At 39.0% G+C, this 13,000-nt stretch overlaps 1 protein-coding gene across 1 annotated transcript; it reads left to right on the forward strand.

The window, feature by feature from the left end:
* Nucleotides 1-693: 693 nt before the first annotated feature.
* LOC309957636 (monocarboxylate transporter 1-like) lies at nt 694-9,830 on the forward strand (the record flags this gene model as incomplete). Its single annotated transcript, XM_082832947.1, has 4 exons — nt 694-910; nt 1,936-2,079; nt 5,175-6,041; nt 9,577-9,830. 4 exons carry the CDS (start codon nt 694-696, stop codon nt 9,828-9,830), a joined length of 1,482 nt encoding a protein of 493 aa, XP_082689073.1.
* Nucleotides 9,831-13,000: the final 3,170 nt, after the last annotated feature.

A 13,000-nucleotide genomic window follows, 5' to 3' on the forward strand; every position in this document is an offset into this window, starting at 1 on the left:
AGGAGAACTTAATTTCTCTAAAGTAGACTCGTAAACCTTTTAGCTCTCAACTTCTCCCACCTGCTAGTAATTCATAATCACATTGTATTTCTTTTTCTAACTATGTTTTTCACTAATGCTGGGGCTTAAGAAGAAAAGGGGAAATCTTTGGTTTAAAACTACTAGTCTCTGATATCAGGGTTCATTTTCTTTTTAATATTTTATTTATTTATTTATTTGGTTGCGCCCTGTCAGTTGCGGCAGACGGGCTCCTTAGTTGTAGCATGCATGTGGGATCTAGCTCCCTGACCAGGGATTGAACCCAGGCCTCCTGCATTGGGAGCATGGAGTCTTAACCACTGCGCCACCAGGGAAGTCCCTCAGGGTTCATTTTGCAGGTTTAAACAGTATTGGTCAGCCATCGTTTAGGAATCTTTCTAGTCACATATTAGTAAAAGAATACCTTAAATCTAAGCAGCTAGATGAAAACCCAACTTTACTGAGCTAACTTTCCAGCCCGTTAAATGAGAATCTAATGCTTGAAATGACCTTTTATTTAGAAAATTGCTATATGCCTTTATTTATTTATGTAATAAATGTAAGGGATTTTATGGGAGTGCTTTGTTATTGACCTACTTGTTATGTACTATTTTAATTTCATACCCTTTAGATATTTGGATTTGAACTGCATTTTAGAATTCATCTTTACTTACAATGCCACCATCAAACGGAGGTCCAGTTGGATACACGCCCCCAGATGGAGGCTGGGGGTGGGCAGTGGTTGTTGGAGCTTTCATTTCCATTGGCTTCTCTTGTGCTTTTGGCAAATCTATTACTGTATTTTACAAAGAAATTGAAGAAATATTTAAAGCCAGCACCAGCGAAGTGTCATGGTTATCTTCCATCACGTTTGCTGTCATGTATGGTGGAGGTAAGTACTCATGACCTGCTCTTTTAACTTTCAATGGGTAGACAAAAGCTCTGTAGTAAGTGCTTTTTGTTCTTGATGCCCTTATCAGTGAGATATTTGAAATGTTAGTTCTTGGAGTTACGTGATTAGAGTCGTGTTTTTCATTGTCTTTAACAATAAAAGCTACATAGAAGCTGTGTGCTCTGTTAGGTCAGTTATAAAATGGTGTCATTATAAAGGATAACTTCCTTTAAAAATGTGTTTTGTGTTGACTGCTGGATATAGAAAGGTAATTGATGTTTGTATTTTAATCATATACCCTGTAAACTTGCTAAACTCTTGTTGTTTCCAATAGTTTATTGGTAGATTTTCTTTCAAAAATTTTTGATAGACAAATCTTCTGCAAATACTGATAGTTCGGTTTCTTCATTTCCTTACACCTTTTCCCCCCTGTCTTACTGCTGGCTCGGACCTCCAGTATAATGTTGAAGAAAAGTGGTGATGGTAGGCATTCTTGTTTTGTAGTTCTGTTTTGGTTGTGTTGTTGTTTTCTGTGAGAAATAATACATTTTAGCTAGTTTGTAAACATGCCCTTAAGTCAGAAGTTTGATCAGACTTGCTCATAAATCTCATCGTTCATGTGTTTGCTCTAGATGACCATCTAAAAATTTAAAACAAGCAAACTTGCTACATATATGTGGATAATATCCTAGATACATGAAGAATCCTATAAACACTTATAATCAGGGTATTTGCAGCCTCTTCTGCCTTAAAATAATTAGATTATTGTCTTGCATACTTTAGTTAAAACCCATCTAATATGTCCTAGATATATAGAAAATGTACAATCAATACTATATGTATTCCATTACACAGACCTGTGACTCTGAAATAAAGATAGAAAGTAATATTCCTTACCACTGTCTTCTGTTTCATCTGTTTATTTTCTGGGGTGGCATCCTGTCATGTTGGTAATGTCATATGCAGGTGTGGATGTGAGGGCTGGGCTTCTCCTCTGTATGACTAAGCTGTTTGTTCTCTCCTAGGTCCTATCAGCAGTATCCTGGTGAATAAATATGGCAGTCGTCCAGTTATGATTGTTGGCGGCTGCTTGTCAGGCTGTGGCTTGATCACAGCTTCCTTCTGTACCACTGTGCAGGAACTTTACTTGTGTGTCGGAGTCATTGCAGGTGAGTTGCTACTGATGTATATTCAAGCATTAATTTTTGTGTGGACTATTTATAGCATTAATTTGCCAATTCTTTTGAAAAATGAAAGTTCTTTGTTAGAAAAATTACTAGGTCACTATTTTTTAGAGCTGTTGATATGTTAATTTTAAAAAAGCAAGTCTTTAAAGAAAGTTCTGGCACTTAATGGGTGATTATTTTTATTGAATGAATAAATTGAAAGAGATTCTTTCCTTTCTTCCTTTCTTTCTTCCCCTCCTCCCTCTCTTTCTTTCTTTTCTTTTCTTTCTTTTTTTGTCTTAAGAAAGAAGATAGTGGTGATAGGTAAAAAGTTGTTGAAAGGGAGGTCATTAGCTATTCCCACTCATTTCCCATTCTACCCAAGAAGGAATTGGCTCAAATTAGAGAAAGAGAGAATGTCAGATACAAAGCAGTTTCTGATAGAAAAGACAGATACATTTTCAAGGGATAAAGGGCATTCATGAGGAAACCCCCCTTTCTAATAGCTAAATTAAGAAAATAAAATTGCTGAATATAAATACAATTGACACCCATAGCTCTACAGTCCAGAGAAAACTACCATTAATATTTTGATGCCATATCAACTCATTTTTATATGCACACATAGAATTTTTAGAACAAAGAGAGATGACATTAGTGAAGTCAAACAGAGAAAGACAAATATCATATGATATCACTCATATGTGGAATCTAATTTTTTTAAATGATACAAATGAACTTATTTACTAAACAGAAACAGACTTATAGATATCGAAAACAAACTTATGGTTACCAAAGGGGAAAAGTGGAGGTGGTATAAATCAGGAGCTTGGGATGAACATACACATACTACTATATATAAGATAGATAACCAACGAGCACCTACTTATAGCACAGGGAACTCTATGCTCAATATTCTGTGATAACCTATAAGAGAAAAGAATCTAAAGGAGAATGAATGTATGTATATGTATGACTGAATCACTTTGCTCTATACCTGAAACTAACACAGCACTGTAAATCAACTATACTCCAATACAGTTAAAAAATTTTTTAAAGAGATGAGATTATGTATGTATAATGTTTGTAACCAATTTTTTCACTTAATGATACATCATGTATTATACATAGTTTCTCCATCTCAGTAAATATACTTTAGCAGCGATTATTTTTTCATGGGATAGATGGATATACCATAATTTATTTCACCATTCTCTAATTGAAGGACATTTAGATTGTTTATATTTTCACTCTTAATAAACAGTATTTGCATGATAGTGCTTTTGTATGCATCTTTGTGAAAATGATAATTTCCTTTGGATAAATTTTTCTAAAAATTTCTAAAAATTGCTCTTCTAAGAGCAATTACTGGGAAAAAAGCATTTTGATATCATTGGCCAAATACTCTTTTGGAAAGGTTATAATAATTTACAGTCCCACCTGCAGGACCTGAGATAATGCCAGTAATGGGTATTATCTTTTTGGATCTATACTTTTACTACATTAATTAAATTTTTAAACATTTAGCTATTTTAACTCATCTGGATTATTTGAATAACATAAGGAAGGAATAGAACTTTATTTGTTCCCATGTGATTATTCAGCCTGTTCATTATTTCATTTATTAATTCACTCAACAAATACTTATCGAGTCCCTAACTATATGCCAGCACTGGTCCAAGCTCTGTGGGGAGAGCCAACATGACAGGCAAGATTCCCGCTGTTTAGTGGAGGGAAGCAGACAATAAGCAGACCAACAAATAAATGAATAAATAAGAAAAATATTGGGTAGTAATAACTGCTTTGCAAAGACTTAAAACAGAATTTTGATAGAGAAGAATTGAATGGTCCCTAAAGGGAAGGCTTCTCAGAGGTGGTGATTTTAAGTTGAGATCTGAATGAAAGCTAGGAGAAGGCTTTGAGAGAATCTAGAAGAACAGTTACACTTAGCACAAGTAAGAATAGACTGAGATGAGGGCAGGGAGATAGGTTAGGGCCAAATCATGGGACCTCTTAATCCAGAGTGAAAAGTTATGGACGGGCAGTCATTAGAGAGATCGAAATGTGCAAGCATCCTAACCTGGTTTACCTAGTAGGGAAGCAAGATTGGGAGACCATTTAACAGGTTATTGGGATAGTTACTGTCCCAGCCCCATTAGCTGAAAAATCCATTATTTCCCTATTAATTTAAATGTATCTTTTGGTTCTGTTTCTGGACTTTCTGCCCACTTTTAGTAATCAGTTTTTCTAATTTTGAATAAGTGCCACACTATTCTAATTACCATAGCTGTACAATATATTTATATATCTGTTAGGGTAGGCCCACCAATTATTTATCCTTTTCCAATAGTTCTAATGCATTTGTTCTTCGGGTGTATTTTAGAGTCATTTTACCTCATTTGAAAAATAAAACACATTGAAATTTTCATAGAAATTTCATTAAATTAATGGATTTACTAAGGTAGTGTTAGCATCTTGACAATGTTGTGTTTTACTATCCAAAAACATTTTCTCTCTCTCTTCCTCCCCCTCCCTCTCTCTTGCTTCCCTTCCTTCTGCCCCTTCTCCTATCTTGCTTTCTGAATTTATAAAATTTATCTTCTCTCCTTTTTGCTTTCAATTCCTCTGGAAAGCTATTCCTCTGGAAAGCTAAAATTATGAAATAAGACAAAGGATCTTACATTTACTGTTCTTTTTGTTGCTAAAGGATAAAGAATTATTTTTAAAAATATACATTTTTTAGGGACTCTCTGGTGGTCCAGGGTTAAGACTCTGTACTTCCACTGCAAGGGGCCTGGGTTCGATCCCTGGTCAGGGAACTAAGATCCTGCATACCACATGGTGCGGCCAAAATATATATATATACACACATATATAAATATATGTACATTTTTTAATTTTATAAATCTAGTATTTGCTGCATAAAGAGACTTTATGTCTGTATTTATTTGATAACAGTCCACTTAATGACCTACTAGTTATAACAGCCTCTCATGATTTTGACCTCTTTCCACTTCATTTCTTTGCCTAGTTAATTAATTCCAAATATGTTTCTGACATTTATTGGAGTATGTGATTCTTTCTTCCCCTCTCGCCAGGTCTTGGGCTTGCCTTCAACTTGAATCCATCTCTGACCATGATTGGCAAGTATTTCTACAAGAGGCGACCATTAGCAAATGGACTGGCCATGGCAGGCAGCCCTGTGTTCCTCTCCGCCCTGGCCCCCCTCAACCAGGCTCTTTTTGCTGTCTTTGGCTGGAGAGGAAGCTTCCTAATTCTTGGAGGCATCCTACTAAACTGCTGTGTGGCTGGAGCCCTGATGAGACCAATAGGGCCTAAGCCAACCACTGCAGGGAAAGAGAAGTCTAAAGAATCCCTTCAGGAAGCTGGAAAATGTGATGCAAACAAGGGGGCAGGTGATGCAAATACAGAAGTTAATGGCAGAAACCCCCCAAAGGAGAAACAATCCGTTTTCCAAACAGTTAACAAACTTCTGGACTTATCCCTATTCAAACACAGAGGCTTTATGCTGTATCTCTCTGGGAATGTGATAATGTCTTTTGCGCTGGCTACACCTTTAGTCTTTCTTAGTAATTATGCCAAGAGTCAACATCACTCTAGTGAGAAGTCTGCCTTCCTTCTTTCCATTCTGGCTTTTGTTGACATGGTAGCCAGACCTTCTATGGGGTTTGCAGCCAACACAGAGTGGATAAGGCCTCGAGTTCAGTATTTTTTTGCTGCTTCTATTATTGCAAATGGAGTGTGTCATATGCTAGTACCCTTATCCTCTAGCTATATAGGGTTCTGTCTTTATGCGGGATTCCTTGGATTTGCTTTTGGGTGGTTTGGCGCCGTATTGTTTGAAACGCTGATGGACCTGGTTGGATCCCAGAGGTTCTCCAGTGCTGTGGGATTGGTGACCATTGTGGAATGCTGTCCTATTCTCCTGGGGCCACCAATTTTAGGTATAGTATGTCTCCCTATTTCTATGGTTCTATTAACATAAAACAGAAGATTAGGAAGGTGATAGAAGGCAGAAATCAGTGAGCTGCTTGACAGTCTTTCTTCGCTTCTGTACCCTCAGTGCTGGCACAATGCTTGGTACAGCGTAATTGCTCAAATAATAGAACTGAATTAAAGTGAATCATCAAGCTGAAAGAGGAATAAAAAACTATTACACACTTAAGTATGTATAATAATTTTTCCTGATAAAAAACCTAACATGTTTATTGTAGAAAAATGTATGTATAACCACCTTTAAAATACTGTTGGTGATTTCTTTTTAATTGTGGAATTTATCTCAGCAGTAATATTTAAAATAATAACAGTAGGTACCAGGTGAGGGCTCACAGTATACCAGGGACTGTCCTAGTCGTTTTCTATATTCTGTCATATATTACAAGTCTGTGATGTAGGACAATTATTGTTCCCGCTTTATAAATAAAGAAATAGAGGCTTCTAAAAGTGAAATAACTTGTCCAAGATCACACAGCTAGTAAGTGACTATAAAACTTGATGTATTATTCTCTTAAGAATGCTAAATGGTGAATGGATAAAGAAGATGTGGCACATATATACAACGGAATGTTACTCAGCCATAAAAAGAAATGAAATTGAGTTATTTGTAGTGAGGTGGATGGACCTAGAGTCTGTCATACAGAGTGAAGTAAGTCAGAAAGAGAAAAACAAATACTGTATGCTAATGCATATATATGGAATCTAAAAAAAAAAAAAAGGTTCTGAAGAACCTAGGGGCAGAACAGGAATAAAGACACAGACGTAGAGAATGGACTTGAGGACACAGGGAGGGGGAAGGGTAAGCTGGGACGAAGTGAGAGAGTAGCACTGACATATATACACTACCAAATGTAAAATAGATAGCTAGTGGGAAGCAGCCACATAGCACAGGGAGATCAGCTCGGTGCTTTGCGACCACCTAGAGGCGTGGGATAGGGACGGTGGGAGGGAGATGCAAGAGGGAGGGGATATGGGGATATACGTATGCATATAGCTGATTCACTTTTTTATACAGCAGAAACTAACACAACACTGTAAAGCAATTACACTCCAATAAAGATGTTAAAAAAAAAGAATGCTAAATGGTTTACATTTTAAAATTATTATTGCTACAGAATGCAACTATAATTTGGACTTCTGGATGTGAGTCATGCTTTTGAGATTATGCACCATAAAGTAAGGAAGGATACATAACAGAAGATCCACTACTGACCTGTCCACCCTCTCTCCTCCCTATATATACCCAAGGAGATTCCAAATCCTGTCCGTTTTTGCTTCCTAAATCTCCTTCTAATCTGCCCGTTTGCTCATCACAACTACCACTCTTATCCAAATCCTATCTTTTATCAGTAGGCTTCTAACTTTACCCATATGCACTCTAGCTGTTCTTCATCTCTTAGAACACTCCAATTGCTTCCCACGTTCTCAGGCTGAAGATCAAATTCCCTGCTGTGGCCTACTAGGTCCTGCGTGGCCTGGCCCACCTGTGTCTCCAGCCTCATTTCCCACCACTCAGTTTGCTCTCTGCTTCTCCTCTCACAACCTGTGCTTCCTCCTATCACCTGCCTTTGCACTGGCTGTTCTCTGCCCTGAGCCTTTTCCCATCTCCCTTCTCCTTGATAACTCCTATCCTCCTGTAAGTCTTGGCTAAGTTTACACTTTAAGAAAAGCCTTCCTGGGCTTCCCTGGTGGCTCAGTGGTTAAGAATCCACCTTCCAATGCAGGGGGCACAGGTTCGGGCCCTCATCCGGGAAGATCCCACGTGCCACGGAGCAACAAAGCCCGTGCTCCACAACTACTGATCCTGTGCTCCAGAGCCCACGAACCACAACTACTGAGCCTGCGTGCCACAACTAATGAAGCCCACACGCCTAGAGCTCGTGCTCCGCAACAAGAGAAGCCACTGCAATGAGAAGCCCAAGCACTACAGCCAAGAGTAGCCCCCGCTCGCCGCAACTAGAGAAAGCCCGCGCACAGCAACAAAGACCCAACGCAGCCAAAAATAAAATTTTTTTTTAATTAAAAAAAAAGAAAAGCCTTCCTGACCCTACTTGCTAGTCTTAAAACCCCTATTTTCTGCCTTCAAACCTTCCTTGTAGCACTTGTCACAGTCTGTATAGTTATTGGATTAACATTTCTCTTCTCCACTGAGCTGTGGATGTTACCTCCTTTGCTCACCCTTAACTCAGGGCCTAGCAGACCCAGGGCCATGTGTATGTTTAGAGAATCAATAAGTATTGCTGAGCGAGTGATGCCCTGCGTTGGAAAACCATATGGAGTCATATTTGAATTGCTTATATAATATGGGTAGTATTTTCCAAAGTTTATTTCTTTTATTTATTTATTTGGCTGCATTGGGTCTTAGTTGCGGCATGCGGGATCTTCATTGTGGCGCTTGGGTGCCCTGGTTGTGGGGCATGGGCTCCAGAGCACGTGGGCTCAGTGGTTGCAGCAGGCGGGCCCTCTAGTGGTGGCTCGCGGGCTCTAGAGCGTACTAAGCCCTCTAGGCTCAGTAGTTGTGGCGTGCAGACTTAGTTGCCCTGCGGCATGTGGGATCTTAGTTCCCTCACCAGGGATCGAACCCACATCTCCTGCATTGGAAGGTGGATTCTTAACCACTGGACCACCAGGGAAGTCCCTCCAAAGTTTATTTCTTAATACTAGTTTGAGATACTAATAAATTTTACTATTACCAGGATTTCATGGCCAAAAAAAGATTGGAAACACCAAAGTAAATAAGTTTCTTTACCTCATAAATAAGTAAATAAGTTGCTTTACCTCATAAAGCCTTTAATAGAAAAGACTATGTGTCATTTCCAAATTTACTTGACTTTGCAAACACTAGGGAGTACCCTGTAGCACAGAAGTTATGGTGCAGGCCTCAGAGTCAGACTTGCTGGGTTGAAAGCCAACCTGTTTCATTTACAAGCTTTGTGACCTTGGATGAGTTACTTAAGGTTTCTGTACTTCCAGTTTTTCTGTTATACAATGGGGATGATGATAGAATCTTCCTGTTGTGAGGATTAAGCGCTTAGAATGGTGGAAAGGTGTTGCTGTTAGTTAATGTTAGCAGAGGATGAGTGTTCACAGGAACGCCCTTTGGGAAATGCTGATGTCAGAGAAAGTGCATTGGCCTGGGAGACTGGAATTAGCTCTATGACCTTGGGCAAGACTACTAAACCTCTTTTGAGCAACAAATTTTTCCCTTGAATATTGAGAGGATTGACTCTAGGTGGTCTCTAGGACTTTCCCAATTCAAATTTGCCAAGATTTAATTATTTTCAAGTTGCTAAAGATAATAGAATACACAGGGCCATCCAAAATCAGTTGACATCATAAACAAAAGGTCAAATAATTTTGAGCAGTTTCTATTTAGACTAATTTGTCATTTACGAGCTCTTTGAGTGGATCCTTAAGCTTTATTTGGGAAAGGGTATAATTGTTTACCCACATAACTTTTTTTTTTTTTTTGGACATCCTTAGGTCGTCTCAGTGACATATACGGAGACTACAAATATACATACTGGGCATGCGGCATAATCCTTATTGTCTCAGGCATCTATCTCTGCATTGGCATGGGCGTCCATTATCAACTTGAGGCAAAAGAACAGAAGGCAGAGGCGAAGCAGAATAAGGAAAGTAAAGAGATGGAACCAAAAGAAGTTATTAAAGCTGCAGAATCTCCAGAACTGAAAGGCCCAGAAGCAGGACCCAAAGAGGAGACACTTTCAGGCTGAAGTCAGAGATAAACAGAAGCTTTGGAGGAAAGATACTTGAAAAATTCTACTGAATCATGTTCTACTCTTGGTGCTAACAGTGGATAGTGGACATTTGTGTGGAAGTCATACCAGGTGTTCATGGATAGAACTTTTATTTCCTTCCTTTACAACAGTCATAATAAATATGTCACGTCCTTTAGGGGCAGGGGATTTGCAAAAGGTGACAGAAGGAAAAAGCTTTTATTTGAAGTCATATTTATCAAGGTATACCTTAAATACTTACAAATCCCTCTTATAAGAGTAAAGTTTAATGAATTTTGACACAAGTATTTTGTCAAATAACTACCACACTAATATAGAATATTTCAAACAGCCAAAATAATTCCCTTCTGCTCCTTTGCAGTTAATCCCCTCCCCTTAACTACCCTGGCAGCCACTGCTCTGATTTCTGTCCCCTATAGTTTTGTCTTTTCCAGAATGGAATAAATGGAATCACATAGTATGTAACTATGGCACAATAGTGTATATATATGGCCTTTATCCTCAGTTCCTGGTATACAGCTCCTAGAAGCCTTGGAATCTCTGGAGTGATAAGAGTATCTTTTGCATGCTAATTAGGTGACTGGTGGCTGGAGACCCCTTTCTTAACTTCAGGATAGGGGCTAGTCTCCAAAAAGGCCAAAGCATGATTGGAGGGTTGGAACTTTCAGCCCCATCCTCTGACCTCTGAGAAGGGGAGAGGGGCTGGAAGTTGGGTTCAATTATTAATGTCCAATGATATAATCAATCATGCCTATGTAATGAAACCCCCTAAACTACAGAGAGCTTCCTGGCTGGTGAATACTTTGAGGTACTGGGAGAGTAGTGTGCCCAGAGAGGGCATGGAAGCTCCCTACCTCCCCTCCCCACCATATTTTACCCTATGCATCTCTTCCATCTGGCTGTTCTGAATTGTATCCTTTATAATAAATCAGTGAACGTAAGCAAAGTGTTTCCTGAGTTCTGTGATCCATTCTAGTAAATTATCAAACTTGATGAAGGAGTCATGGGAACTCCCAATTTATAGCTGATTGGTCACAAGTACAGGTGGCAACCTGGGACTTGAGACTGGAATCTGAAGTGAGGGCAGTCTTGTGAGACTAAGCCTTTAAATCTGTGGAATCTGACACTAACTCCGGGTACTTTATGTCAGAATTGAACTGAACTGTAGGACACCCAGTCGGTGTCTGGAGAGTTGGCACAATGGTTGTTGGTATGGAAATAACCCACACATTTGGTGTCAGAAGTGTTGTGAGTAAAAGCAGTTGGGAGTAGCCTTTTGTGTCTGGCTTCTTTCACAATAGCATAATGTTTTATGGTTCATCCATGTGGTTGTATTTTTCAGTAGTTCATTGCTTTTTATTGCTGAGAAGTATTTCTTTGTAGAGATGTACCATAATTTGTATATCCATTCCCCAGTTGGACATTTGAGCTTTGTTCTAAGTAAAGAGATCTGTGCAGACTCATGCTTTCATTTCTCTTGGGTAAATGCCTAGGATTGGAGTTGCTGGGTCATATGGCAAGTGCATTTTTAACTTTGTAAGAAACTATCAAACTCTCTTCTCAGTAGCTATACCATTTGGTAATCCCACTAGCGATGTATGAAAATTCTAGCTGTTCTACATCCTTGTCAACACTTGGCATTGCCGATCTTTTTAACTTTCCCGTTCTAGTTGGTATGTAGTGTGTGACATTTCCCTGAACATTAAAGATGTTGACCATTTTTCCATGTGCTGTCCTCCGTATATTTTTAGAGAAGGTTTTTTTTTTTGTTTTTTTTGTTTTGTTTTTGGGCTGTGCTGCGTGGCATGTGGGATCTTAGTTCCCTGACCAGGGATTGAACCCGTGTCCCCTGCAGTAGAAGTGTGGAGTCCTAACCACTGGACTGCCAGGGAATTCCTGAGAAGGTTTATTTTTTAATCCCGACATTTAACAGTCTTAAAAATATTTAGGTGCCCTGAGGTTTTGTCCTTCAAACTCTTTAGGTGACTTTTCCTGGCATATCTGACAGTGAAATGAACAATATATTTGAACACCCTTAAATGTGTGGCAGTGTATTTAAATAGATGGTTATGAAGTCTAATAGCATGGAAAGATCCTTCTGTTATAAGCATGATACAATGTTACGTGAAAAAAGCAGAACACAAACTAGATAAGTATATATAATATACTCTCAGGGAAAAAAAAGAGGAAAGAGATAAACACAAAATTCCAACCATACTTGTGTTGGAATGGTGACTTTTTCCCTATATTCATTTTCCTTAACGTGAATGTGATTGTTATATTTTCACTAATAACAGAGGAAAAATGAATAGATTTGAAATAGAAGAGTTCTGACAAGAGGCACTTATCGCCTAAGAAAATAAAGCTAATGATTATTATAAACCATTATCTATTTGTTTATCTTTAAGAGTTGCATTCTGGTGAAAGGGAGGCGAGTGTGACATGGAAGTTGAGAGCACAGAGCATGAATAGCCTCAAGGCATGATTTTGCTTGTCCTGGACAAAGCTGTGGAGGGTAGAGTCCACAGGCTGCCTGTGTCAACCATCATTGCTTCCCTCCTGGAGACAGTGCTCTTGGGGACAGCATTCCTGTGGTTCCCCTTCCAGTCATCGTTCAGCTGCAAATGCATGTCTAACTCAGGAAGCCAGAGCATTCTGCACTTACCCACATCACAGCGTTATGCTTTTGAACATTATCTTACTGACAGCAGCATCAGAAAAAAGTACAGTGAGGGACTTCCTGGTGGTCCAGTGGGTAAGACTCTGTGCTCCCAATGCAGGGGGCCCGGGTTCGATCCCTGGTTGGGGAACTAGATCCCGCATGCATGCCACAACTGAGTCTGCACACCACAATGAAGATCCCGCATGCCACAACTAAGACCCGGCACAGCCTAAATAAATAATTTTTTTTTTGAAAGAAAAGGGTACAGTGATGTCACAAAAAGACAGGGTGATGTGGACCAAAGGAGGAAGTCTACCTTTCCATACATCCACTCAACAGATATTATTGACAATTACCCTAAGTGTCAGTTCTAAGCAGGGTTCTAGGCATTGAAGATTCATTCTGTGTTCCACAGATCTCACTTTCTGGTAGGGGAAGGCAGACAGTTAACAGTAAGTTGTAAGGAAAACAGCAGTTTTCAGAA

The sequence above is a fragment of the Leucopleurus acutus genome (assembly GCF_964270905.1).
Source record: "Leucopleurus acutus genome assembly, chromosome: 2".
Classification (NCBI taxonomy): Eukaryota; Metazoa; Chordata; class Mammalia; order Artiodactyla; family Delphinidae; genus Leucopleurus; species Leucopleurus acutus.